The sequence below is a fragment of the Physella acuta genome, unplaced genomic scaffold (assembly GCF_028476545.2).
Source record: "Physella acuta isolate Inbredline_101_S28 unplaced genomic scaffold, ASM2847654v3 ptg000412l, whole genome shotgun sequence".
Classification (NCBI taxonomy): domain Eukaryota; kingdom Metazoa; phylum Mollusca; class Gastropoda; family Physidae; genus Physella; species Physella acuta.
In genome coordinates, this window is record NW_026731931.1 from 833491 (window position 1) to 861048 (window position 27558).

Here is a 27558-nt window from a genome sequence, read left to right on the forward strand (position 1 = left end):
ACCGTCTGGCGGAGAAGGTAGCAGACATCCTAGCCCGGAAACAGCGGCCCTCCAGAGGAGCTTGTTACGGGTGCGGATCCAGAGAGCACTATGTCCGCGACTGTCCGAGGAAAGCAGCTAGGCAACGGGGTCAGCAGCAGGGAAACGACAGTCCATCAGCGTCGGGAAGCGGATGCTGATGCGTGGTCTGTCAAGCTCCCAGCCCAAGTTTACGCCACCGAGATCAGCACAGTGTCGAGCAACCACAGCTCAGGTTACCTCGCCTAGTGGCAGTAGGTACGGCTGTCGGGTGTTCCGCCGTGGAGGAGGGTTGCAGCCGGACGGTGCGCGTGAGGAGGGTAGACAGCCACACCATGAATGTTAGTCTCAGCGCGAGCAAGATCGTCGCTTGGGAGACAGACATGACACAAGCAGAGGTGGAGAGGCCGACGTGGTTGGCAGCGACCCGACTATACAATGTCGAGTTCAGAAACAACAGTAGTTGAGGGGGAGCGCCGGAAAGAGATCATCCCAACCAGGAAGACAGATGACGGTGATGAACTGGCAAACAAGGTGATCCCAACCAGACTTCGGCAGGCGCAACGCCTTTCGTGCCAGAGGTGGTCGCCCGGGACGGGCAAGAAAAGGTGATGGTCAGGCCAGCCCCACATATGGACGAGGTGAATGCGAGGGACGAGGCATCGGACGAGGATGACTCTTTGATCAACCCAGAACCACCAGCGGAGCTGCGGAAGTCAACCCGGCAACGACGACCCGTCGAGCGACTCAACCTGGCGCATCAAGTGGTGACCAGTACCAGCACTGGAGCCTCTACCGTTTTGCCGGGAATAATATATTTGATTTGTTAGGACTTAATGTCTGTGTACTACTGTACTGAATTTTTTAAGTACAATTATTTTTGAGTTGTAAATGTAAATGTAACTTCCATTGTACATTTATTTGTGAGGGGGGCTGTGTAACACATATGGTTACCAGCCAAGGGCGGATAACAAATAAAGTTTTAATTCATTGAGTTGCGGCCCCTGTGGGGCCGTAGCCCTGTTGACGTAGTTGTGTTGCATACTCTTGTGCGCGATGTTACCTGTTACTATGGGTAGTCAGTCACACGCAAGGCAGCTGTCTGTGGACACGGTGACGGTACCAAGATGTAGATCCAATGAAGGCTACAGTCTCTCACTCTCTCTCTTCAGTTTTTTACTTCCTTTTTCCTATTTTGGTATTCATCTGTAATCGTCGTACTACTGTGTTCTGCATCGCCGTCATGGCTCGATGCAGTGAATAAAGCCAGTACTTGACAACAACTGTCGGTGTCAGTGTGTCCTACATCTCAGGGTCAGCCCATCTTAACCAAAACACTTCAAGGGGTAAAAGCATTCCCACTAAGTGAGGGTTACATCTATATATATATATATATATATATATATATATATATATATATATATATATATATATATATATATATATATATATATATATATAAAGAGAGAGAGAGAGAGGAGTGGGGGAGGGCCAAAATGGTGGCCCCTTTTTTTCTAGTTCCGCCACTGCAATAAAACGATCCTAGCTACGCTACTGCCTAATATTGTGTCAAAAAATGGTCTTTAAATTATTACTCGTTAAACAAATGTAACCTCGAATTCATGTAAGACTTAATCCTCTTATAACACGTTATGGTTATGTGAACTGAATAATCTATTCTACATGAAGGGTAACAGATAACATAATACTGCATTTTAATGTAGAGGTAAATATTCAGCCAAACATAAACATTGGTCAACATATGTTCCAAATTAAAACTAAAAAGACCAAATAATTTTTCACATTATCATTCTAGTTCAGTGGTTCCCAAACCTTTTCAAGCGGTGGAACCCCTTTTATAAAAAGTAAGTGAACCGCGACCCACATAGAATTAAAAGTGATCTGTATGCATGTTTTTGCACAGTTCTTTAAACAGACGGATGTTTAGAGCTCCATATTTGATATAATTTACGACTTTTATTAGCTATGGGGTTGGAAGAGCCTTGCTGGCGAGGACATACCCGTGAATCATGCAGTGGATTCCGACCGTGAAATCCTTTCGAGTTTTAGTTTCTAACACTTCTCCAACTAAAAATTAAAATGGAGAAAGAAATTTAATTTTGAGAATGACATAAGGTTGGCGTTAACAAAAACGTAACCGCGAATGTTGAGGCTAGTTAATAACATGACATTTTACTCATCGTATTAAAACAGTTAGCAAGAATAGTTCATATTCAAAGACTCAAGAACATCTTATTTTAGTGCTTATTGATTTCATTACTAATTTCGACTTTAAATTCTATGGGGGTCGCGGTTCACTTACGTTTTATAAAATGGGGTCGTCACTTGAAAAAAGTTTGGGAACCAATGATCTAAAAGTCTTATTTGCATTTTAAGGCAAATTAGAAAAGATCAAAGGATCTTCCAGGTTTTGTTAATGTTTTCGCATTATCAGTAAAGTTTGACTTTGTACAGTACAAAAGGTTTAACCAGCGGAAAATGTAAGCAAAATGTACAATAAAGAAACACACTTATGTAATTCACTCTTAAACAGACCAATACAAATGAAGCACATATTTCCATTAGCAGTATTGCTTTGTAGTAAAAAAAAAGCAACATTCAGATCTGTTGCAATCTAAACCGAATAATCGTTTTTCCGTATTTTGTGCCTATGTTGTCTGTTCATAAACATATACTTTTAATAGAAAGAATAGTGTAATCAGTTTTATGCCTAGCAACTTTTTCGACTACCTAAAGAGTCTAGACTTGACTATACACTCTAAAATTATCTATGCACCTTGTATTAACATAAGCTTACTACGACAATAAATCAGGATTGTATGAAAATTACGAGATCAGATGTTAATGCGCTTACATAAGCCCAACGGTTTTCGAAAGAATGTCGAGTTTTTTGTTGAATTAATGGTCGGTTTTTTTTTACGTTTTTTGGTAACCAATTATTTTTTATTCTTATAAAGCTAAAATAAATTTATATTTAAACCCGATTCGATATTTTTCTCAAGCTTACATTGCTCTATGTTATGTAATAATTCCGTAATTGCGTTTTATTTACACATGATCCTATTAGGAAAATTCATGTTTTGAGATTTCGTAAATATATCTTTGAAATGTAAACATTTGTTTTATAGATTTAAATGAGGTCTTAAATGCCACAACTGGAAAGATAACCAACGTAGGAAATACTTCGAGTTCTCCTGCAACCAACAATACATGGACTATTCGAGGACGCAGAGGAACCATTATAGCTTTCAAGTAATGTTTATCTTATAATTTTAAGACATTAGTATTTAAATAGCATTTACAGACAGTTCTAATTTAATGTTGTTTCTAAAAAAAAAAATCGGTTTTTGTTTAACGCTTTTGCTCCGTGTATTGAGGGTTGTGAGGCTTCATGTGAAGATACTTGAAAATGTACGCTTTTTTTTGGTAACTTTACTGATAAATGATATTAACTATTTTAGTATTGAAAATATCTGAAACTATGTGTTGATTGTAAGGAAATTTAATAACTTTGTTATTGTGGGTGTGTCAGCTTAAAGTTGTGTAGTAAAAAGACGATAACAAATCTGTAACATTGGTTATGTAGGGACGAATATTCCATATCATTTAAATGTTAAGAAGCTGATAAAATATATATTACTATCGGTCAGCCTGGGAGCTAGATCAGACAACAGAAGATTTAGTGAGGTCCGTGTATCGAACAGAAGAAACAAAACAGTCATAAACGTCACAAAGACCTGTCACCAACAAATACCGTAACGTCACATCTAGTAGCATTTATTCTTCTATATTTTCTTTTCTTTAATTATTAATATTTAAGCCAAAAATATAAAAGATAAAAAAGGTATGTAACCCTGTTTAATATACAGTATCTTCTTCTTCTTCGTTCTTAATTTTAGTGTTGGGAGGGATCGAGCCTTATCTGCCAGAGACTTGAGACTTTTTTCGAATTTATCAACCATGAGCTTTGCCGACTCGACCATGCTTCCATCACAATTAGGGATTACGTGTCAACTGGTTATGCGGCATTGAGGCCATTGACTCGGATTTCAACCTGCTTTTCTTTTTGGATTTGCTTCCATAGCCTTTGTGCAACCAAGAACAAGCTACAAGGCAGCAGTTGTTTGATTTTGGAGTTGTCTCTCCTGGATGAGTGGCTGTCCCCAGCTAACGAGCCTCATCTGCCCGAGGGTTCGAACTCGAGACTTTTCGGTTCAGCAACTATGAGCTTTACCGACTCGACCACGCCGACTCCCGACTTAAGAGAATATTCATTGCCTAAACTTAAACGACATGAATGGGTGTAGGGCCTTATAAATGAATGTCCCTCTACCGGGCTGACGTAGTACTAATACACGGAGTAAAGCTTCTGATCACGTTACAAGACGGTCGTCGTCTACTGCAGGGGTCTCCAAACTACGGCCCGCGGGCCGGATGCGGCCCGCAAAGTCCTCTTATCCGGCCCGCGGAAATCTTTTTGTCCACGGAAAAAAATTCTGTTTGAGATGGCTGAGGGACTTTGCCCAGAAAATTCAAAACAATTTGAAAATGTAGCTTTGGGTGCAAATACCTTTGCCCACCGTGTTGCAGACATTGGTGAAAACATCTTGACTAAAATCGCGAAAATGCAAGTACGTTTAACTATTTTTTAATTGCAATGGATGAGTAGCTGGACAGCTGTTTCACCTCTCAACTGCTTGTGTTCATTAGGGGTGTGGATATATCAGATATATCGTCTTCAACGTAAGATTATTATTTGCCTATGTTTCTTTCTATTTAGCCCTGAAGCGTGTTTTTTGTTTTAAGTATTTCCCTCCATGTCCATGAGCCATAAAGCAAAATAGAATTCACATTGATAAGAATGATTTGTATTCTGTGACATTTGGTTTCCACACAGTTTTAGTACTTTAAAAGCATATAATCCTAAATTTTTCTAACTTAATCGACGTGTTAGATAAAACAGTTATTAGACAGATTTAACTGCTTCTTCATTAGCTGCTGATTTTCTGAGAATGTAGAGATGCAGAGATCATCCAAGAAATCCCATTCTAAATGTATTATTGCCCGTTTTTTACAAGCTTGTATTTAGTTCGAAACGTCTGTTTGTTTGTTTGTTTGTTTGTGGGTTTGTGTTAAATCTTGTAACTCAATTTAGACTTACTTTTAATACAGCGACTTCTTTCAAACTTTCCAAATACGTCCCCCTTTGATAACAATACAAAAATTATCTATTTTTTTAATTTCAGTAGATGCTTAATCAGTCATTAAAAATTGATCAAACGGATTCGAAAATAAGTGCGATACCAAAATTAAATCACACCATATATTACTATATTCAATAACATAATGTAAGCAACTACATCGACTAGATCACCTTAATAGTCTAGTGAGCTGTGAAATATATAATTGAACTTTAGCTATATCTGAAACGTGAAAAAATGTAGTTTTCTAGTAAGCTACGAAATTGTTTACAGAATAACATTGCATTTTTATTACTTGATCACCTTTATCCACCACATAATGTGGCCAACTGACCTGCATACTGAAATTTACAAATCAAACCATATGTGTAACCTGTCAATGATCAGCCAAAACTCACAATTGCATACCCTACTATTGGCTTAACCACAATCATAATAGTTATTGGTAAATTGACATAATGTATGTCACAATATCCACTGAATAGCAGAATTTAAAAACACAATAGGTTTGAGTTAGCATCTATTTCAATGTACTGTCTCCTGTCCTTCATCTCAACCAGCTGAATTCCGGGTTCTTTCTCAAGAAGTAAAAGTCCCTGTTGATAAGAGAGATCCATTCCCTCCTTTTCTCCTTTATAATTTCTCAGTTCTTTTGAAAAAAATGTAAATATAGATTTTATTTAATATTTTCAAATATATTAATTTCATTGTAAAAGTAAGGTGATTCATAATAAACGTTAGTGCAATTCATAACTATTTGTAAAAAAAAAGAGTTTTATTGCTGCCTTTCTGATCATCTGACTCCATAACTTATGGATCACTAGAAAGTAGAAAATAAAACAAATTTTAAACCGTGTATAGCAACAAGCTTTTAAATACACTGAAAATAAGAAAATAAAACTAAGTTAAAGTAAAAATATCAATATAGGTAGAAAAAAGTCTTTCCTGTTTGTTTCTAAATGATTCTATAAATGTGCCCATACAGTAATTGAATAAGTGAGCTATAGGTAGTTTCCAAGATGTTTGCACGCTTCCATTTTGTCGTCTTCCAGTCTTACGTGGTAGACCTCGTTTATTTTTTTTTACTTCTGGATTCATGTTAGATGGGAGTGGGGCCAATCAATTTCTGTTTTCTTTGGAGGGTCTTTTCGTCAGCTGGCAGTTGTTTCATCCGCTGCCATAATCACAATTTTATTGAAGATCTTATGCCCAGCGGATTCATTAGATATTTCTAAGGCATTCATTTATCAAGGACTGTATTTAATTTTATCATTTATACTCTATGACTTAACTCCGAGGGGTAAAAGAAGTTTACTATTGAGTTCGAGATGATTATGTTTCTATTAAATATCGGCAACCCAAAATATGTTTTTGTAGGCTGTTCTTGCATTGCCAACCCTATGTAAAGACACAGTTTATCTTTTTACTTTCTCGTTTACAGAGTAAAGTGAAAGTATTGTAATTGTGCAAAAACAAAATCGATATTTTTGAAAATCTCGACGTTTACACCTCCCTGAGTCGGAAAAACATATTTTTTTAATCTTGTCCGTATGTTTGTGTTTGTATGTGTATGTGTATGTATGTGTTTCTGTAAAGACGATAACGTGAATACCGTTACAGCTAGGTTTATGTAATTTCATATAAAAGAATCATATCAAATTTGTAGACCCGTATCAAGTTTTGAGCGATTTCCAAAAAACGGAAGTGAAACTTTTTCTACCTTCAATTTTTCAAAAACCTATAACTTGAGTACTATTTCAGACAGATAAATGAAATTTCATATATAAGAATAATATCTCTGCCTTCTATCAAACTTTGAGTAACTTTGTTGACCGAAAATAGTAATTTAGGCTGTTTCCGATGCGAATTTATAAAGTATTAATAATTTTCCACAATATTCTACACATTTTATTTGGCGTTCATTTGGTGTGCAATTCTTTTTCTTCGAGATTCTATTGTATTTTAAAAAGTTTAAGCAATTAAGTTTAAGTATTGGATTTAAAATATTGTCTATATCCCAAGTTGCCATCCCCCGTAGGGTTATATATGGATATTCAAGAAAGTTTTAGGGGAGATCATCCCGATTTATTGTTTTCGTTTTTCACAGTATTGACGAAATATCTGTATAATTTTTGGTTGTTTGGTTTTGGACTTTCCTCAACGAGATGAGTTGATGTACCCATCTAACGAACATCATCTGCCGAACGGTTCGAGTTGAGTTTCTCAGAAATAGCAATCAAACTTACTCCTATCCGACCATAATCCGAGTTACATATCTATGTTACTATGATGGAAGAAAAATACGACAATTTAAAAGTGCGATAGACTTGTCAGTTGTTAAGGGTAAAATTCAAATAGATGTGCCTTGTCTTTCTGTATTTGCTTTACCTTCTAGTTGTCACGCCCCCATCAACAATTTACAGGATGTAACATGTAGTTCTTACAAGTGTATTTAACTCTAAATGTGTAGAATGTTTTAAAATAAACCGGGAGTGATCTCCCCTAAACTTTCTCGAATATTTTTATATAAAATAACAGGGGATGGGAACTCGGGCTATAGACATGATTTTTAATCCATTTTAAATACTTAAAGTTTTAAAAATAGAATAAAATCTCGTAGACAAATTAATTGCACACCAAGTGAACGCGAATAAAAAAGCGCATAATAGTGCGCAATATTATTAGTACTTTTAAAATTTACATTAGTTTTTTGAGAAATCGGAAGTAGCGTAAATAAGTATTTCCGGTCAACGAAAAATTCTCAAAATTTGACAGAAGGTAGAAAATTAGATCTTTTACTTACATGTGAAATTTCGTTTATCTATCCGAAATAGTACTCAAGTAATAGGCTTTTGAACATTTCAAAGTAGAAAAAGTACCACTTCCGGTTATCGAAAATCGCTCAGAAGTCGATACGGATCTACGATTTTTATAAAATACTTATGTGTTAAATTTCATCAACCTAGCTGTAACGGTACTCAAGTTATCGTGTTTACACACACACACAGAGACAGGCAGACACACAGACAGACACACAGACATACGGATAAGATTGCAAAATTATGTTTTTCCGTATCAGTGAGATGTAAATCGTCGAGATTTGTAAAAATCGTCGATTTTTTTTTGCAAGACTTACAAGACTTTCTCTATACTTCGTATATACGAGAAAGTAAAAAAGTCGAAACCAACACTCCACATAACCGTGGGCAATGTAAGATAAAATAGACACACACAGGCGAAACTGGTAGAAGCGGAACGAAAACATTATAAGTAAACATTATTTCATTTAACACTGAAAAGGTGGATAATGACTTTACGTCCTTAAGCTAAATGTTAAGTCATATTAAAATTAAATATGAGGAAAATATCAGCCCATTAACAATAATAATGAAAATGTATGTTATCACCAAGAAAAGGGATATTAAATAATCTCAATGCGAGGGACATAATTAAGTTAAAACTTTATAGTTCTTTCATCAAATTATCCTGGAAAACATAAACGTGGTCCTAAAGTATTAATCTTTAATAACCGGAAAATACATATAACAATTAACTAACGAATAATAATATTCAAGAATTTAAAAAGATTTTAAAAAGTAATTATCGTTTCACCATCAGATATATCCTGTTCGCTTTGAACTATGATAAAGAAAAGCCTAAACTTCCAGTTTGTAACTGAATCGCACATACTTACATATTTCGGATACCAAAAAATAAGGCTCTTAAATCGATTACTCGTAAAAGAAAAAAAAGCCTAACATTTTTAATAGAAATATATAAACCCTCACGAATAAAACATTGCATTAAATATACAAATTGATAAAAATATCGTCTCAATAATATTGCTTTATAACAAAAGCTTTCAACACTGGAATCTAAAATTTCTTTTGCCTTTAAATTAAAATACCCCGTAAAGCTAATAATACAATAGTTACAGAACCCAGTCGCTCAGACTAGAAATATCTAGTTTAGTATCCTACATATTTTAGTACGAGAAAAATCTCCCGTTGAGGGAGAAATACAAATGGCGCTAGGTTGATAGTGTTGTCTTTTTTCTTTTCTTTAAACCGAAATCAAAACCGAAATCAACACCTCAACTGCAAACTTAACCGGAAACGACAAATGTCATTGAAAACGGATTTTTATCCAGAATCGCCACTTTAATTGGAATTAGGTTTGATCTAGACGAAGTTACTGCACATTGATACTAAATATAGACAGTCATACTCTTAAACCCTACACCCAAGTTAAAACATGACAAAAGTCGCATTTAGAGTTTGTTTCAGGCGCATCAACAGGTGGAGGGGATTTTGAGACAGAGCCCCTCATCCTCGAAGCGTCTACCGTCCCCTAAAACTAAAAAGGATTTATATAGAAAATGTATTTTTACCGATGTCCGTCCCCCCCCCCCCTTCTTTCCCAGAAAAATTTATATGTGTATTTTTTCCTTGTTTAGACTATTTCCTACTACATGTTCCATGTGACGTCAGGTTTCGTTTTTCGCTTGACTTTGAACGTTTTAATATTGCTTGTGACAGAATAGCGAAACTATTATTATAGATATAAATGAATAGATGTTTTAATTTATAATACTTAATCTTTTTAGCCTAACATACATGGATATGGGTACAAATGAAATCTGTGCAGCTGATTACATTGAGATATTTGATGGACCGTCGACACTTTTTAGGTCATTTGGGAAAATGTGTACAGCCCGGCAAATACTGACATTATCAACAACAAACTTCATGCATGTGGAATTTAAGACATCAGGAAATGCCACATTTCTAGCTACCTATAAAATTTTAGGTAAGTATTTAATTTTTAAAATCTTTGAATACATAATAGTTTGATAATTTATTCTGTGTATGAACTTAAATATCTACAATATAAATGCAAATTTGAGGAAGTACAACTGTTGTTTTGTTAATCACATGTAAATTAAATCAGTTACTTGCAGATAAGCTTAACGGTAACATGCTTTGATTTCTCTCTCCTTTGTAAATAATCTATAGCTACCCCACCAGTAGCATTTACATTTATCAATATGTCACCTAGACTGACCCGTACTTAATAAACAGCAATTTTAGAAATACTAAATTGACTACCTACCGACATTCCACTATCATGATATTTTCTATAGAATTTAGTAGGAATATAAAAAAATGAGATTGTTAGATTTGTAATATCGAGGGGCTAAAACATGATCCGCTTGACTTCTTTATTTAATATTCGAGAGGGTTGTTTTTAAACCGGGAATTAAAACTTTTAATTGCCCTGTTATTTTTTTTTATTGACAAATGAATGTAAATGACATTTCAATAACAATAATGTACTAAACTTTAGACTAAAAAGCATTCAGATTCTTTAAAAATAAATAACGGACTAATAATAACACTTGTTTGACAGCCAATAAAATTAGTACGTACACATTTACTGAAAAATTAGTTTATAAGCGCATCATAACGTGTATTCTTATATAAATATAAATATAAATATATATATATATATATATATATATATATATATATATATATATATATATATATATATATATATATATATATATATATATATATATATATTGTTAACACGGTAAATGTTTTTGTATACCCTATATGCCTATTAAAGTCAGAAAGGCAAGCTGTTTCCCAAATAGGTTCGTTGGACACTGTTTTTTTTTTTCAAATTAAATATGCGTTTTGATTTTTGGTGTGTAGAAAATGAAAGTGGTTTTAGAAAGAAAAAGCATATGACTATGTATGTTAAGATTAGTGACTCATGTAATATAAAAAAAATACATAGTAAAGTGAAAATGCACATTAATTGTCTAAAAAATATATATCATGTATATTTAAGCATAAGCGTAAATGTTATAACTGGGGATTATGTGTGCCGAAGCTATGCAGTGAGAGGGCTTACACTACCATTATATTCTTTCTAGCCATTCAGTAGTTCATCCTAAAGCACGACGACATAAATGCATACAAATCCCTTGATAGGATGAATTTAGTTGACTCTGCTGTTTATTACACATATAGTACATATAACGACCTGTACAAGCGATATTATAACTTGAATACATTTACGTCCTCACCCAAAACTACAATAACAAGACTACTTTCAGCTTCATTACCGGCAACAACAATCATCCACTAAAACGTCACAATCTTGCGTACCGCGTCACACTTTCACTCGTTCAATATAGTCCTGCAACAGCATTCATGCGCATCAATTTGCCTAACAAAGCATAAACATACGCGTAAAAATAAGCGTAGGCATTAGCATATGCAGAAGTTTGATTAATTTCATATTAAATGACGAAAGAGAGAGCGATTCCTCCAATACTTCCTTATACTTTTCTAATTTTTTTATTTTATTACTTATTCCGTTTTAGCTTTTTACTGCTTTAATCTCGAGATCTCTGAGGGGGTTTGTTTTCTTGGTTGATGAACAGAGTATTGAAGTTTTTAGATTGTTCTTAGTCATTTTAAGACGAGTCGTTCGTACACACCAAAAAAATATGGAGGTCTTTCGTCGGCATGAAGCTAGTTGCAAACGTCAGAGACGATCAAAAAGAAAGTTTTCACCACGGAAATACAGCATTAGTGCAGGCATCATATGAAATCGCATTAGATATCGCCAAGCAAAAAAAAACCCTCACGCAATTGGAGAAAATATCATAAAATCATCAAACCTTGCATGTTAAAGATGATGAAATTAGTTCTTGGGGATCCCCGTGCAGTAAAGATGCAGCAAATATATCTGTCTAATAACACTATTCAGCGGCGTGTGGCATACATGTCCGTAGATGTTAAATAATACATTTTAAATGAAATCAAGCTTGCACTATTGTTTGCTTTTCAAGTTAATAAATAAAGAAGAGTTTTTATTTTGTAGTGCACTTGAAACTACTGCAAAAAGTGAAGATATCATGGAGTAAACAAATAGTTTTTTTTTAACTTGAGAAGTACAATGGGAAAACTGCTGTGGGGTGTGTATTGATGATACGCTGTCTATGTTTGGGTCAAAATCAGGCTTTCAGAAAAAAAGTAAAAGATTTAGCGTCACAATCAATCTTACCCATCGCATTAAAACAGTGAATCTTATTTTATTGTATATTAATTTATTTACTAATTTCGACATTTAATACTAAGGGGGTCGCTGATCACTAACTATTTATAAAAGGGATCGCTACTCGTAAAATTTTGGTAAACCATGTTTCATGTACTTTAAAGGAAATATCAAATTGTTAGAAATAGTAATATCTAGATCTAGATGCTGAAAATGGATCTGCTTTTTTATATTTAAAAGGGATGTACTTAATTTAAGAATTATTTTATTTTTATTTTCATTGTTATTATAGTTCTCAAAAAATTAAAGTAAATAGCTTTTCGATTCGAAAAATAAAAATATATTTAGACTAATAGATTTTCAAAAAGCGTTGTAAGTAGTAGACTAATATTAGCATTTGTCGGATAGCCAATAAAAGAAGGATACATACAACCTTATTTAAAAATATTTTTTTTTGCATTTCGTAACTCGTAATGTGTAATAGATGTGTATACTGTTAATATTGGCTTAACACAATAAAAAGCTTTATTCTATACGCCTGATAAATAAATTAGATTAGTGATGCAAAACATTTAAAACAAATGCACACTCCTTCCCTGGAGCTTTTTGTCGGATACAATGATTTTTTCTTAAACTTAAATATGCGTTGTAATTTTTTTTTTCGTAGGAAATTATTTAGTTTTTATACATAACACTACGAATCATGAAAGCTAGGAATCAACACATTAGAGATGTCTTGATCGTGATGTGTACCTACATCTAGAAAATTGGGTACAGATTGCGATTGTTAATATGTTAATAATAAAATAAATATAACAGAATAATAATAACGATACTTACATGAGTAAAGTAACAACAAACATAACTGTTAGGATGGGGTTGATTGGAGGATCTACCGTCAGTTTTGAGGGTGGGGAAAAGCAGTACCACTAAATGTGAGTGTGGGGGTGGTTAAGATGAAATATAATGTCCTTTATTACAATTTAAACAATCAACTTCCTACTTTATCTAACTAACATAAACTATATACTATTTGCTCTACAAACTACGCACTCCCATGACCAATCCTAACACACTACATTCTAACTCTCTACCTAACTCTACATTTCTCTGTCCGTTCTCCTTACCTACGTATCACTAACTGCCGCTGATCTAACTACTGACCCACGCATCAGTGGTCAGCTGACCGTCCCACGTGACAGGTCAGCTCTTGTATTTTCATTGGTCTCTCTAACCTAATTAGCTATAGCCTGTTTTAACCATTTACCCTGAACGCGCCATAACAATAACCTAAATCTATACAACATTCCTATTTATGTACAATGCTCATATAAATAATATGGCAAAACATTGCACAAAACACAAACGTTTAAAGTAGAATGTAAACGAAAGTCTGAAATCGAAAACTAAAGTAAAGTATGCTTTTTAATAACTCGATCAGTGTATATAGACAATTCATTTTATTGTTCAATGTCAAAATAAACATTAATCAATTTAACAAAACATGCAGATACAAACATCACGCTAACCGAGCCTCAGGGTTTCATCTCTAGCCCTGGTTATCCACTGGGTTTCCTAAAGAACAAGTTTTACACCTGGACTATACAAGGCCAGCCTGATACGTTCATCATTCTTAAGTAAGTTTTCTGCTTATATCTTGCAATTATATATTAACTATGTATATATGATTATATGAATTGCAGTTGGAATGGAAATATGAATAGGAGTATGATTATTAATAAGAATTGGATTAGGGATAAAAAAAAAACAACCACATATATGTATGTAAGTAATTAGACAAAAATGTCCTGACAGAATAACTGATACTAAACTATACAACTTTGGCTGTCACTATACAAACCTTAAAGTACTCGATGAACCTCAAGCTACGTCTTCTTAATGTTTGAGTTTATCAGTACATGACTTTATGAGTGTATGAGTATATAAGTATAAGAGTGAATGAGTGTAAGTTTGCATGAATGAATGAAATGATTCGAAATTGCACAAATGGGCGAAAGCTGGAGTAGGAGTCAATTTTGAAATCTGCGCAATTTAAATACAATTTGTTTTTTGTTACAGTTTAATTGATTCCAACTTAGACGTCTGGAGTTGTTACTATAACTCCCTTAATATATACGATGGACCTACAGCTAATTCGTCATGTTTGGATTCCTGCTTGATGTCACCTCGGCTGATTGTTTCAACCAGTAACTACTTACACATTGTGTTCTACAGTACTAACTCTATAAACTTTAGAGGCTTTTATGGAAAGTACGAGATCAGAGGTATTTTAATATTAATAAGCCTAAACTCGATCACTGGCGTAGGACCTTACTGTTAAGATATTCAATACATTCTGTTCAACACACTTTCTTTATTCCGTTCCTCTGTGGTGCTTCTCTGCATTCCATTTAAAAGGCTAACTTTATAAATTGTATCTAACAAGGTACAATACAGAGAGCATAAACCATATACAACCTTTAGCTCTAAAATTATCTCTGCACCTTGTGTTAACAAATGGTTATTACGGCACAAACTCCGGATTGTATGTAAATTACGAGATCAAAGGTATATGAGTTTACAACAATCCGGAGTTTGTGCCGTAATAACCATTTGTTAACACAAGGTGCAGAGATAATTTTAGAGTCTATAGTCCAATCTAGATTCGTTACGTCGTCGAAAAATTTACTAGGCATATTGTAAATATGTGCAACATTCGTTGAATTTTTTGTTGAATTGATGATCAGTTTTTATTTTACGTTTCTGGCAGCCAATTATTATTTATTCTTATAAAGATAAAATAACTTTAAATGTAAACCAGATTCGATATTTTTTTCACTCTTATATTGCTCTAGGTTATGTAATAACTTCGTAATTGTCTTTTAGTTACACACGATTATATAAAGATAAATAATAAGTTAATATCTCGCAAATATATCCTTGCAATGTTAAACAAATTTTATTTTATAGATTTAAATAAAGTCTTAAATGCCACAACTGGAACGATAACCAATGCAGGAAATACTTCGAAATCTTCTGCAACCAACAATACATGGACTATTCGAGGACCCAGAGGAACCATTATTGCTTTCAAGTAATGTTTATCTCATAATTTAAAGAAATTAGTATTTAAATAGCTTTACATTCAATTATAATATAGTGCTTTTTTTCTACAACGAAATGGTTGTTTTTTTAACGCTTTGGCTTCGTGTATCGAGGGTTGTGAGGCTTCATGTGGAGGTATTTGAAAATAAACGCTTTTTTTGGTAACTGTACTGTTAAAGGATATTAACTATTTTATCACTGAAAATATTTGAAATTATGTGTTGATTGTAAGGAAATTCAAAAACTTTGTTATTGTGGGTGTATTAGCTAAACGTTGTGTAGTAAATGAATGATAACAGATCTATGACATTGGTTATGTAGGAACGAATATTCATTTCATTCCAATGTTAAGAAGCTGATAAATGTATGTTACTGTGGGTCAGCCTGGGATTTAGATCAGACAACAGAAAATGTAATGAGGTCCGTGTCGAACAGACAAAGCAAAACACCTATTAACGTCACAAAGAGCTGACATCAACAAATACCGTAACGTTAAATCCAGTAGCATTTAGTCTTCTATATTTTCTTTTCTTTAATTATTAATGTTTAAGCCAAATATATAAAAGATAAAAAAAGTATGTAACTCTGTTAAATATGCAGTATGACTCTTAAGAGAATATTCTTTGCCTACTCTTAATCTACATCAATGGGTGTAGGACCTTATAAATGTATGTCCCTCTACCGGGCTTAGGCATTACTAATAAACGGTGTAAAACTTCTGACCACGTTACACTAGGGTCGTCCTCTACTGCTTCTATTAATATTATTTTTTTGTCTTGTTAATCTCACCACATCTTCTATGAGCGTTGTCGTCTATGATAACCAGGGCCTTATTCCCTTTCTCTTTATTTTTAGCTTCTATACCAGCGTCTCTCAGGTTGTGATATAATCTGTTGAGTAGACATTCTACACCTCACTTCTTTTCTTTTATTTCGTTCTTTTTTTGGTTCTTCATTGCTATTCTCCTAAAGGTGAAGATCAGATATTTTGTCTTCAACGTGAGATTATTATTTCCCTATTTTTCTTTCTATTTAGCCCTGAAACGTGTTTCTTGTTTTAAGTATTTCCTCCATGTCCATGAGCCATAAAGCAAAATAGATCTCACATTGATGAAAATGATTCGTTTTCTGTGACATTTGGTTACCACACAGTTTTAGTACTTTAAAAGCATTTAATCATAAAGTTTTCTAACTTAATAGACGTGTTAGATAAAACAGTTATTAGACAGATTTAACTGCTTCTCATGTAGAGATGCAGAGATCATCCAAGAAATCCCATTCTAAATGTATTATTGCCCGTGCTTTCCGTTTTTTACAAGCTTGTATTTAGTTCGAAACGTCTGTTTGTTTGTTTGTTTGTTTGTTTGTTTGTGGGTTTGTGTTAAATCTTGTAACTCAATTTAGACTTACTTTTAATACAGCGACTTCTTTCAAACTTTCCAAATACGTCCCCCTTTGATGACAATACAAAAATTATCTATTTTTTTAATTTAAGTAGATGTTTAATTAGTCATTAAAAATCGATCAAACGGATTCGAAAATAAGTGCGATACCAAAATTAAATCAACCATATATTACTATATTCAATAACATAATGTAAGCAACTAGATCGACTAGATCACCTTAATAGTCTGGTGAGCTGTGAAATATATAATTGAACTTTAGCTATATCTGAAACGTGAAAAAATGTAGTTTGTTTTCTAGTAAGCTACGAAATTGTTTACAGAAGAACATTGCATTTTTATTACCTGATCACCTTTATCCACCACATAATGTGGCCAGCTGACCTGCATACTGAAATTTACAAATCAAACCATATGTGTAACCTGTCAATGATCAGCCAAAACTCACAATTGCATACCCTACTATTGGCTTAACCACAATCATAATGTATTGTCAAGACAAATATATACAATTGAACATATTCCTAACCATTCTCTTATCTATGGAAATATTAGATAACACAGAAACAGTTTAATGCATTTTATTGTGAGCATTCTTTATATAATATGTCTTCTGGGTGTTCATTATCTTAATAAGACATTTTTAAATAAGCATGACAGCTTTAAAGCTGTAGCGTGATAGTAAAGCTTGCGCCTCAGTCCATTGTGGAGCATAGTGTAACTTCTTGCTTCAAATCTGTCAAAATAAATATGTTTATGATCCCAGCATGTATTATAAGTCCTTAAAACCTGTAAAATGTAATGAGGTGTGAAATCAAACCATCCCTAAGACGGATGGGTTATTTGTGTAGGTTTACATAGTTATTGGTAAATTGACATAATGTATGTCACAATATCCACTGAACAGCAGAATTTAAAAACACAATAGGTTTGAGTTAGCATCTATTTCAATGTACTGTCTTCTGTCCTTCATCTCAGCCAGCTGAATTCCTGGTTCTTTCTCAAGAAGTAAAAGTCCCTGTTGATAAGAGAGATCCATTCCCTCCTTTTCTCCTTTAAATTTCTCAGTTCTTTTAAAAAAAATGTAAATATAGATTTTATTTAATATTTTCAAATATATTAGTTTCATTGTAAAAGTAAGGTGATTCATAATAAACGTTAGTGCAATTCATTACTGTTTGTAAAAAAATGAGTTTTATTGCTGCCTTTCTGATCATCTGACTCCAAACTTATGGATCACTAAAAAGTAGAAAATAAAACAAATTTTAAAACGTGTATAGCAACAAGCTTTTAAATACACTGAAAATAAGAAAATAAAACTAAGTTAAAGTAAAAATATCAATATAGATAGAAAAAAGTCTTTTCTGTTTGCTTTCTAAATGATTCTATAAATGTGCCCATACAGTGATTGAATAAGTGAGCTATAGGTAGTTTCCATGATGTTTGCACGCTTCCATTTTGTCGTCTTCCAGTCTTACATGGTAGACCTCGTTTATTTTTTTTACTTCTGGATTCATGTTAGATGGGAGTGGGGCCTATCAATTTCTGTTTTCTTTGGAGGGTCTTTTCGTCAGCTGGCAGTTGTTTCATCCGCTGCCATAATCACAATTTTATTGAAGATCTTATGCCCAGCGGATTCAATAGATATTTCTAAGGCATTCATTTATCAAGGACTGTATTTATTTTTATTATTTATACTCTATGACTTAACTCCAAGGGGTAAAAGAAGTTTACTATTGAGTTCGAGATGATTATGTTTCTATTAAATATCGGCAACCCAAAATATGTTTTGTAGGCTGTTCTTGCATTGCCAACCCTATGCAAAGACACAGTTTATCTTTTTACTTTCTCGTTTACAGAGTAAAGTGAAAGTATTGTAATTGTTTACACCTCCCTGAGTCGGAAAAACATAATTTTTTAATCTTGTCCGTATGTTTGTGTTTGTATGTGTATGTGTATGTATGTGTTTATGTAAAGACGATAACTTGAATACCGTTACAGCTAGGTTTATGTAATTTCATATATAAGAATTATATCAAATTTCTAGACCCGTATCAAGTTTTGAGCGATTTCCAAAAAACGGAAGTGAAACTTTTTCTACCTTCAATTTTTCAAAAACCTATAACTTGAGTACTATTTCAGACAGATAAATGAAATTTCATATATAAGAATAATATCTCTGCCTTCTATCAAACTTTGAGTAACTTTGTTGACCGAAAATAGTAATTTAGGCTGTTTCTGATGCGAATTTATAAAGTATTAATAATATTCCGCAATATTCTACACATTTTATTTGGCGTTCATTTGGTGTGCAATTCTTTTTCTTCGAGATTCTATTCTATTTTAAAAAGTTAAAGCAATTAAGTTTAAGTATCGGATTTAAAATATTGTCTATATCCCAAGTTGCCATCCCCCGTAGGGTTATATATGGATATTGAAAAAAGTTTTAGGGGAGATCGTCCCGATTTATTGTTTTCGTTCTTCACAGTATTGACGAAATATCTGTATAATTGTTGGTTGTCTGGTTTTGGACTTTCCTCAACGAGATGAGTTGATGTACCCAGCTAACGAACATCATCTGCCGAACGGTTCGAGTTGAGTTTCTCGGAAATAGCAATCAAACTTACTCCTATCCGACCATAATCCGAGTTACATATCTATGTTACTATGAAGAAAGAAAAATACGACAATTTAAAAGTGCGATAGACTTGTCAGTTGTTAAGGGTAAAATTCAAATAGATGTGCCTTGTCTTTCTGTATTTGCTTTACCTTCTAGTTGTCACGCCCCCATCAACAATTTACAGGATGTAACATGTAGTTCTTACAAGTGTATTTAACTCTAAATGTGTATAATGTTGTTAAAAAAACATGTTTAATTTTTCTCGTATATTCTGCAACGTTTTGCTTTGGTGCATCCACTCTCTTTACTATGTCATCCGTTGCTGCCACTATAACGCCCCTTCCCTCCGTAATAACCTTAAATGGCAGATCTTGATCCATAGTATATAATTAATCGACATCAGCCCAATAACACATGTAGCAAAAAACGTTTTAGATGATAAACGAATTTCCAAATGGTCAGATACTTGGTGTTTACTTAAGGGAGACATAAGGGGGAAAGGAGGTAACCCTTGTTTAGTGAATAGGGGCAAAACACTACCTCGTGTTAGTGCTTATCCAGTGTGTTTACCTTAAAACCTTAACATAGATTAAAAAAACAACTAATCTTCCATAGAAAATAAACCGGGAGTGATCTCCCCAAATATTCTCGAATATTTTTATATAAAATAACAGGGGATGGGAACTCGGGCTATAGACATGATTTTTAATCCATTTTAAATACTTAAAGTTTTAAAAATAGAATAAAATCTCGTAGACAATAGAATTGCACACCAAGTGAACGCTAAATAAAAAAATGCATAATAGTGCGCAATATTATTAGTACTTTAAAAATTTACATTTGTTTTTTGAGAAATCGGAAGTAGCGTAAATTACTACTTCCGGTCAACGGAAACGACGCAAAATTTAACAGAAGGTAGAGAATTAGATCTTTTACTTACATGTGAAATTTCGTTTATCTATCTGAAATAGTACTCAAGTTATAGGCTTTTGAAAATTTCAATGTAGAAAAAGTACCACTTCCGGTTACCGAAAATCGCTCAGAAGTCGATACGGATCTACAATTTTTATAAAATACTTATGTATGAAATTTCATCAACCTAGGTGTAACGGTACTCAAGTTATCGTGTTTACAAACACACAGACAGACACACAGACAGACACACAGACATACGGACAAGATTGCAAAATTATATTTTTCCGTATCAGTGAGATGTAAAACGTCGAGATTTGTAAAAATCGTCGATTTTTTTTGCACGATTACAAGACTTTCTCTATACTTCGTATATACGAGAAAGTAAAAAAGTCGAAACCAACACTCCACATAACCGTGGGCAATGTAAGATAAAATAGACACATACAGGCGAAACTGGTAGAAGCGGAACGAAAACATTATAAGTAAACATTATTTCATTTAACACTGAAAAGGTGGATAGTGACTTTACGTCCTTAAGCTATTTGTTAAGTCATATTAAAATTAAATATGAGGAAAATATCAGCCCATTAACAATAATAGCGAAAATGTATGTTATCACCAAGAAAAGGGATATTAAATAATCTCAATGCGAGGGACATAATTAAGTTAAAACTTTATAGTTCTTTCATAAAATTATCCTGGAAAACATAAACGTGGTCCTAAAGTATTAATCTTTAATAACCGGAAAATACATATAACAATTAACTAACGAATAATAATATTCAAGAATTTAAAAAGATTTTAAAAAGTAATTATCGTTTCACCATCAGATACATCCTGTTCGCTTTGAACTATGATAAAGAAAAGCCTAAACTTCCAGTTTGTAACTTAATCGCACATACATATTTCGGATACCAAAAAAATAAGGCTCTTAAATCGATTACTCGTAAAAGAAAAAAAGCCTAACATTTTTAATAGAAATATATAAACCCTCACAAATAAAACATTGCATTAAATATACAAATTGATAAAAATATCGTCTTAATAATATTGCTTTATAACAAAAGCTTTCTACACTGGAATCTAAAATTTCTTTTGCCTTTAAATTAAAATACCCCATAAAGCTAATAATATAATAGTTACAGAACCCAGTCGCTCAGACTAGAAATATCTAGTTTAGTATCCTACATATTTTAGTACGAGAAAAATTGCCCGTTGAGGGAGAAATACAAAGGGCGCTAGGTTGATAGTGTTGTCTTTTTTCTTTAAACCGAAACCAAAACCGAAATCAACACCTCAACTGCAAACTTACCCGGAAACGACAAATGTCATTGAAAACGGATTTTTATCCAGAATCGCCACTTTAATTGGATTTAAGTTTGATCTAGACGAAGTTACTGCACATTGATACTAAATATAGACGTAGTCATACTCTTAAACCCTACACCCAAGTTTAAACATGACAAAAGTCGCATTTAGAGTTTCTTTCAGGCGAATCAACAGGGGGGAGGGGGATTTTGAGACAGAGCCCCTCATCCTCGAAGCGTCTACCGTCCCCTATAACTAAAAAGGATTTATATAGAAAATGTATTTTTACCGATGTTCGTTCCCCCCCCCCCCCCCCTCCTTTCCCAGAAAAATTTTTATGTGTACTTTTCCTAGTTTAGACTATTTCCTACTACATGTTCCATGTGACGTCAGGTTTCGTTTTTCGCTTGACTTTGAACGTTTTAATATTGCTCGTGTTTTCTTTATATTGTTCCCAACAGAGTGACAGAGTGCCAGAATAGCGAAACTATTATTATAGATATAAATGTATATATGTTTTAATTTATAATACTTAATCTTTTTAGCCTAACATACATGGATATGGGTACAAATAAAATCTGTGCAGCTGATTACATTGAGATATTTGATGGACCATGGACACTCAGCAGGTCATTTGGGAAAATGTGTACAGCACGGCAAATTCTGACATTGTCAACAACAAACGTCATGCTTGTGGAATTTAAGACATCAGGAAATGCGACATTTCTAGCTACCTATAAAATTTTAGGTAAGTATTTAATTTTTAAAATCTTTGAATACATAATAGTTTGATAATTTATTCTGTGTATGAACTTAAATATCTACCATATAAATGTAAATTTGAGGAAGTACAACTGTTGTTTTGTTAATCACATGTAAATTAAATCAGTTACTTGCAGATAAGCTTCACGGTAACATGCTTTGATTTCTCTCTCCCTTGTAAATAATCTATAGCTACCTCACCAGTAGCATTAACATTTATCAATATGTCACCTAGACTGACACGTACTTAATAAACAGCAATTTTAGAAATACTAAATCGACTACCTACCGACATTCCACTATCATGATATCTATATATATAAAAAGCAATGTATGTGTGTGTATGTTTGTCCTTTATGCATTACTACACCTCTCATCACATCGCCGTGAAACTTTGGGAAGTTGTTTCTATATACGGTATATAAAAATAATAAAAAGGAACTGCAGTGACACCATTCTCACGATCCCCATGAAACTTTGGTAAGATGTTGAGAATACTCCTATGGAGGTTTTTGCGCAAAAAACATTTTCAAATTCGTAGGGGTGGCGCCCCGGTAGGGCGCGATTTTTTTTCTCTATATACCGTATATAAAAATAAAAGTCGATTTTGTTTTGGCATCGTTCATCCGATAGCCATGAGACTTTGGGGAGTTCATTATACCACTCTAGGAAAGGGTTCTGTAAAAAAAAAAAATTTAATTTCGCAAGGGCGGCGCCACGGGAGGGTCCGATTTTTCTCTATTTACGGTATAAAAAAATAATAAAAGTTAAGTGCAGTGACACCGTTTATCCGATAGGCATAAAACTTTGGGGAGTTCATTATACCACTCTAGGAAAGGGTTCTGTAAAAAAAAAATTAATTTCGCAAGGGCGGCGCCACGGGAGGGTCCGATTTTTCTCTATTTACGGTATATAAAAATAATAAAAGTTAAGTGCAGTGACACCGTTAATCCGATAGGCATGAAACTTTGGGGAGTTCATTATAAAACTCTAGGGAAGGGTTCTGTAAAAAAAACATTTTTAATTTCGAAAGAGCGGCGCCACGGGAAGGTGCGATTTTTCTTTATATACGGTTTATAAAATTTCGGTTTCACACCGTTCATCCGTGTACCATGAAACTTTGGGGAGGTGATTAGATCACTCAATGGTAGGGTTCTGCAAAAAATATTGTTTAATATTGTAAGGGCGGCGCCCCCCGGGGGGGGGGAGATTTTTTTCTCTATACACGGTATATAAAATTTCGCAAGGGCGGCGCCACGGGCGGCTGCGATTTTTCTTTATATACGGTTTATAAAAATAAGTCGATTTTGGCGTGACACCGTTATCCGATAGCCAAGAAACTTTGGGGGAGTTGATTAGAGCAATTCAGGGAAGGGTTATGTAAAAAAAAACTTTTTTTTTAATTTCGCAAGGGCGGCGCCACGGGCGGCTGCGATTTTTCTTTATATACGGTTTATAAAATTTCGGTTTCACACCGTTCATCCGTGTACCATGAAACTTTGGGGAGATGATTAGTTCACTCAATGGTAGGGTTCTGCAAAAATATTGTTTAATATTTTAAGCGCGGCGCCCCCCGGGGGAGCGATTTTTTTTCTCTATACACGGTATATAAAAAATAAAACTCGGATGCGGTTCATCCGAATGCCATGAAACTTTAGGGAGTAGATGAGAATACCCCCGAAAATATTTCTGCGAAAAAGAAAACTAAGTTTCTTACGGGCGGCACCATATAGGGTACAACTTTCGTCAATACATGGTTTGGCGCCCAGAGTTTTAGAGCAACTAAGTTGGCACTTGGCATCCGTTAATCAAGCGTCCTGCATAGCGAGTAAGGGGTACTACTATATTCAGCGGTAAAACTACAACAGGCTTCTAAAAATAACTTTGTAACGCGAGGAAATCCTTCTGTACAGTTTCGTCACCTTGCGAAAGATGAAAAAATTTACTTTTTGAATATGAGGAGCTTACTGTAGAGTTTCGTTACATTGCGAATGATGCAATAAGCATCTATTATTAGACAATTCTGTCACAAATTGAGATCGAGCATCTATCAATAGACCATTAGTAACGCCAGCATATTGCATCAGTCACACTGATATTTAAAACACGTCAAATAATTTTTTTAAGTGTTAAAGAAAAAAATCCTGTTCATTTGTGTCACTTTAGCGAATGACGAAATCTGCATCATTATTAACAGGATGCTATTTGGCCGATGGCGCCTGTTAGTTTTACGGAACCAGGGGTCGTACGCCGCGCCTATGCGGTCGTGTAATCGGGGGGTGGGGGCCGTGAGAGCGCCCCTCTACGTCTCTGACACAGACGCGGTCACCGAAGTGTGTTCTACCATATTATTTCGGTGAGTGATTAATGTACACTCAATGTTTTCATGCGTTAGTGTAGGTAAACCCGTGTCCTGATATTTATGATCCAAGAACAGGCATTGTTTACATTTAAATAACTCATTTTTAGAAAAAAATGTCACGCGTCTAAGAACATTAATTATAATTGATAACGCGTTGGTGAAATCCTAATATATTTTGTCAGACTTTCTTCTATCCCCGCGGCAACGCGCGGGGGTCGGGTACGCTAGTTTTCTATAGAATTTAGTAGGAATATAAAAAAAATGAGATTGTTAGATTTGTAATATCGAGGGCTAAAACATGATCCGCTTGACTTCTTTATTTAATATTCGAGAGGGTTGTTTTTAAACCGGGAATTAAAACTTTTAATTGCCCTGTTATTTATTTTTTTTATTGACAAATGAATGTAAATGACATTTCAATAACAATAATGTACTAAACTTTAGACTAAAAAGCATTCAGTTTCTTTAAAAATAAATAACGGACTAATAATAACACTTGTTTGACAGCCAATAAAATTAGTACGTACACATTTACTGAAAAGTTAGTTTATAAGCGCATCATAACGTGTATTCTTATATGTATATGTATATATATATATATATATATATATATATATATATATATATATATATATATTGTTAACACGGTAAATGTTTTTTTATACCCTATATGCCTATTAAAGTCAGAAAGGCAAGCTGTTTCCCAAATAGGTTCGTCGGACACTGTTTTTTTTTTCAAATTAAATATGCGTTGTGATTTTTGGTGTGTAGAAAATGGAAGTGGTTTTTAGAAAGAAAAAGCATATGACTATGTATGTTAAGATTAGTGACTCATGTAATATAAAAAAAAATACATAGTAAAGTGAAAATGCACATTAATTGGCTAAAAACATATATATCATGTATATTTAAGCATAAGCGAAAATGTTATAAGTAGGGGATTATGTGTGCCGAAGCTATGCAGTGAGAGGGCTTACACTACCATTATATTCTTTCTAGCCATTCAGTAGTTCATCCTAAAGCACGACGACATAAATGCATGCAAATCCCTTGATAGGATGAATTTAGTTGACTCTGCTGTTTATTACACATATAGTACATATAACGACCTTTACAAGCGAAATTATAACTTGAATACATTTACGGCCTCACCCAAAACTACAATAACAAGACTACTTTCAGCTTCATTACCGGCAACAACGATCATCCACTAAAACGTCACTTACTTGCGTACCGCGTCACACTTTCAAAATAGTCCTGCAACAGCATTCGTGCGCATCAATTTGCCTAACAAAGCATTAACATACGCGTAAAAATAAGCGTAGGCATTAGCATATGCAGAAGTTTGAATAATTTCATATTAAATGACGAAAGAGAGAGCGATTCCTCCAATACTTCCTTATACTTTTCTATTTTTTAACACGTTTTTATTAACTCAGCTTCGCGTGTGTTTGTTTGTTGTTAAAATTGACATCGAAAATTAGCCCACTTTTGATTGCTCTATAGATCTGAAATTTGGCATGCAGGCTACTTTCGCCTAACAATTTCAGATGCAATCATAAAAACTAGCAATTAGAGACCGTAATTAGCTTAATTTAATTACGCCCTAAGGACCATAAAATTGAGGACATGATTTCTAAAGATACCGACAAGACTGGAGGCCTATTGACACAGTTACTTCGGCCCCAATCGATGTGAGCGCGCTGGCCGTGATCGTATAGTGGTTAGTACTTCGCGTTGTGGCCGCGACAACCTAGGTTCGAATCCTGGTCGCTCAAGATTTTTAGTCCGTGTATTTATAAACACTTAGGCAAGTCATACTTAATCAAGTCATTAGATAAAGTAGAAAATAAACTATATAAAAAACTTTTTTAAAAACCACGTTTTTCATGTGTAGCAACGGACTAAAAAGGAGAAAATAAAATACTTAAAAAAACTTTTTAAAAAAAACACGTTTTTCTTGTGGACTAAAAAGTAGAAAATAACTATTTACATACATTTGATGACAAAAAACGTGGGTCGGGCAGATGGGTCGGGAAATTTGATGGTGAACGTACCCACGTTTTTTTGTCATCAAATGTATGTAAATAGTTATTTTCTACTTTTTAGTCCACAAGAAAAACGTGGTTTTTTAAAAAGTTTTTTTAAGTATTTTATTTTATTTTATTACTTATTCCGTTTTAGCTTTTTACTGCTTTAATCTTTAGATCTCTGAGGGGGTTTGTTTTCTTGGTTGATGAACAGAGTATTGAAGTTTTTAGATTGTTCTTAGTCATTTTAAGACGAGTCGTTCGTACACACCAAAAAAATATGGAGTTCTTTCGTCGGCATGAAGCTAGTTGCAAACGTCAGAGACGATCAAAAAGAAAGTTTTCACCACGGAAATACAGCATTAGTGCAGGCATCATATGAAATCGCATTAGATATTGCCAAGCAAAAAAAAAACCCTCACGCAATTGGAGAAAATATCATAAAATCATCAAACCTTGCATGTTAAAGATGATGAAATTAGTTCTTGGCTATCCCCGTGCAGTAAAGATGCAGCAAATATATCTGTCTAATAACACTATTCAGCGGCGTGTGGCATACATGTCCGTAGATGTTAAATAATACATTTTAAATGAAATCAAGCTTGCACCATTGTTTGCTTTTCAAATTAATGAATAAAAAATAGTTTTTTTTTAACTTGAGAAGTACAATGGGGAAACTGCTGTGGGGTGTGTATTGATGGTACGCTGTCTATGTTTGGGTCAAAATCAGGCGTTCAGAA

General features: G+C 34.0%; 1 protein-coding gene across 1 annotated transcript in view; it reads left to right on the top strand.

Moving 5' to 3' along the window:
- Nucleotides 1–629: 629 nt before the first annotated feature.
- LOC131942565 (deleted in malignant brain tumors 1 protein) overlaps nt 630–27558 on the top strand; it is a 34249-nt gene continuing 7320 nt past the window's right edge. Inside the window, exons 1-6 of the mRNA XM_059302460.1 lie at nt 630–733; nt 9847–10049; nt 13825–13951; nt 14394–14599; nt 15285–15408; nt 22210–22412. Coding sequence (XP_059158443.1) covers nt 630–733; nt 9847–10049; nt 13825–13951; nt 14394–14599; nt 15285–15408; nt 22210–22412 — 967 coding nt within the window. The remainder of the gene's footprint in view (nt 734–9846; nt 10050–13824; nt 13952–14393; nt 14600–15284; nt 15409–22209; nt 22413–27558) is intronic.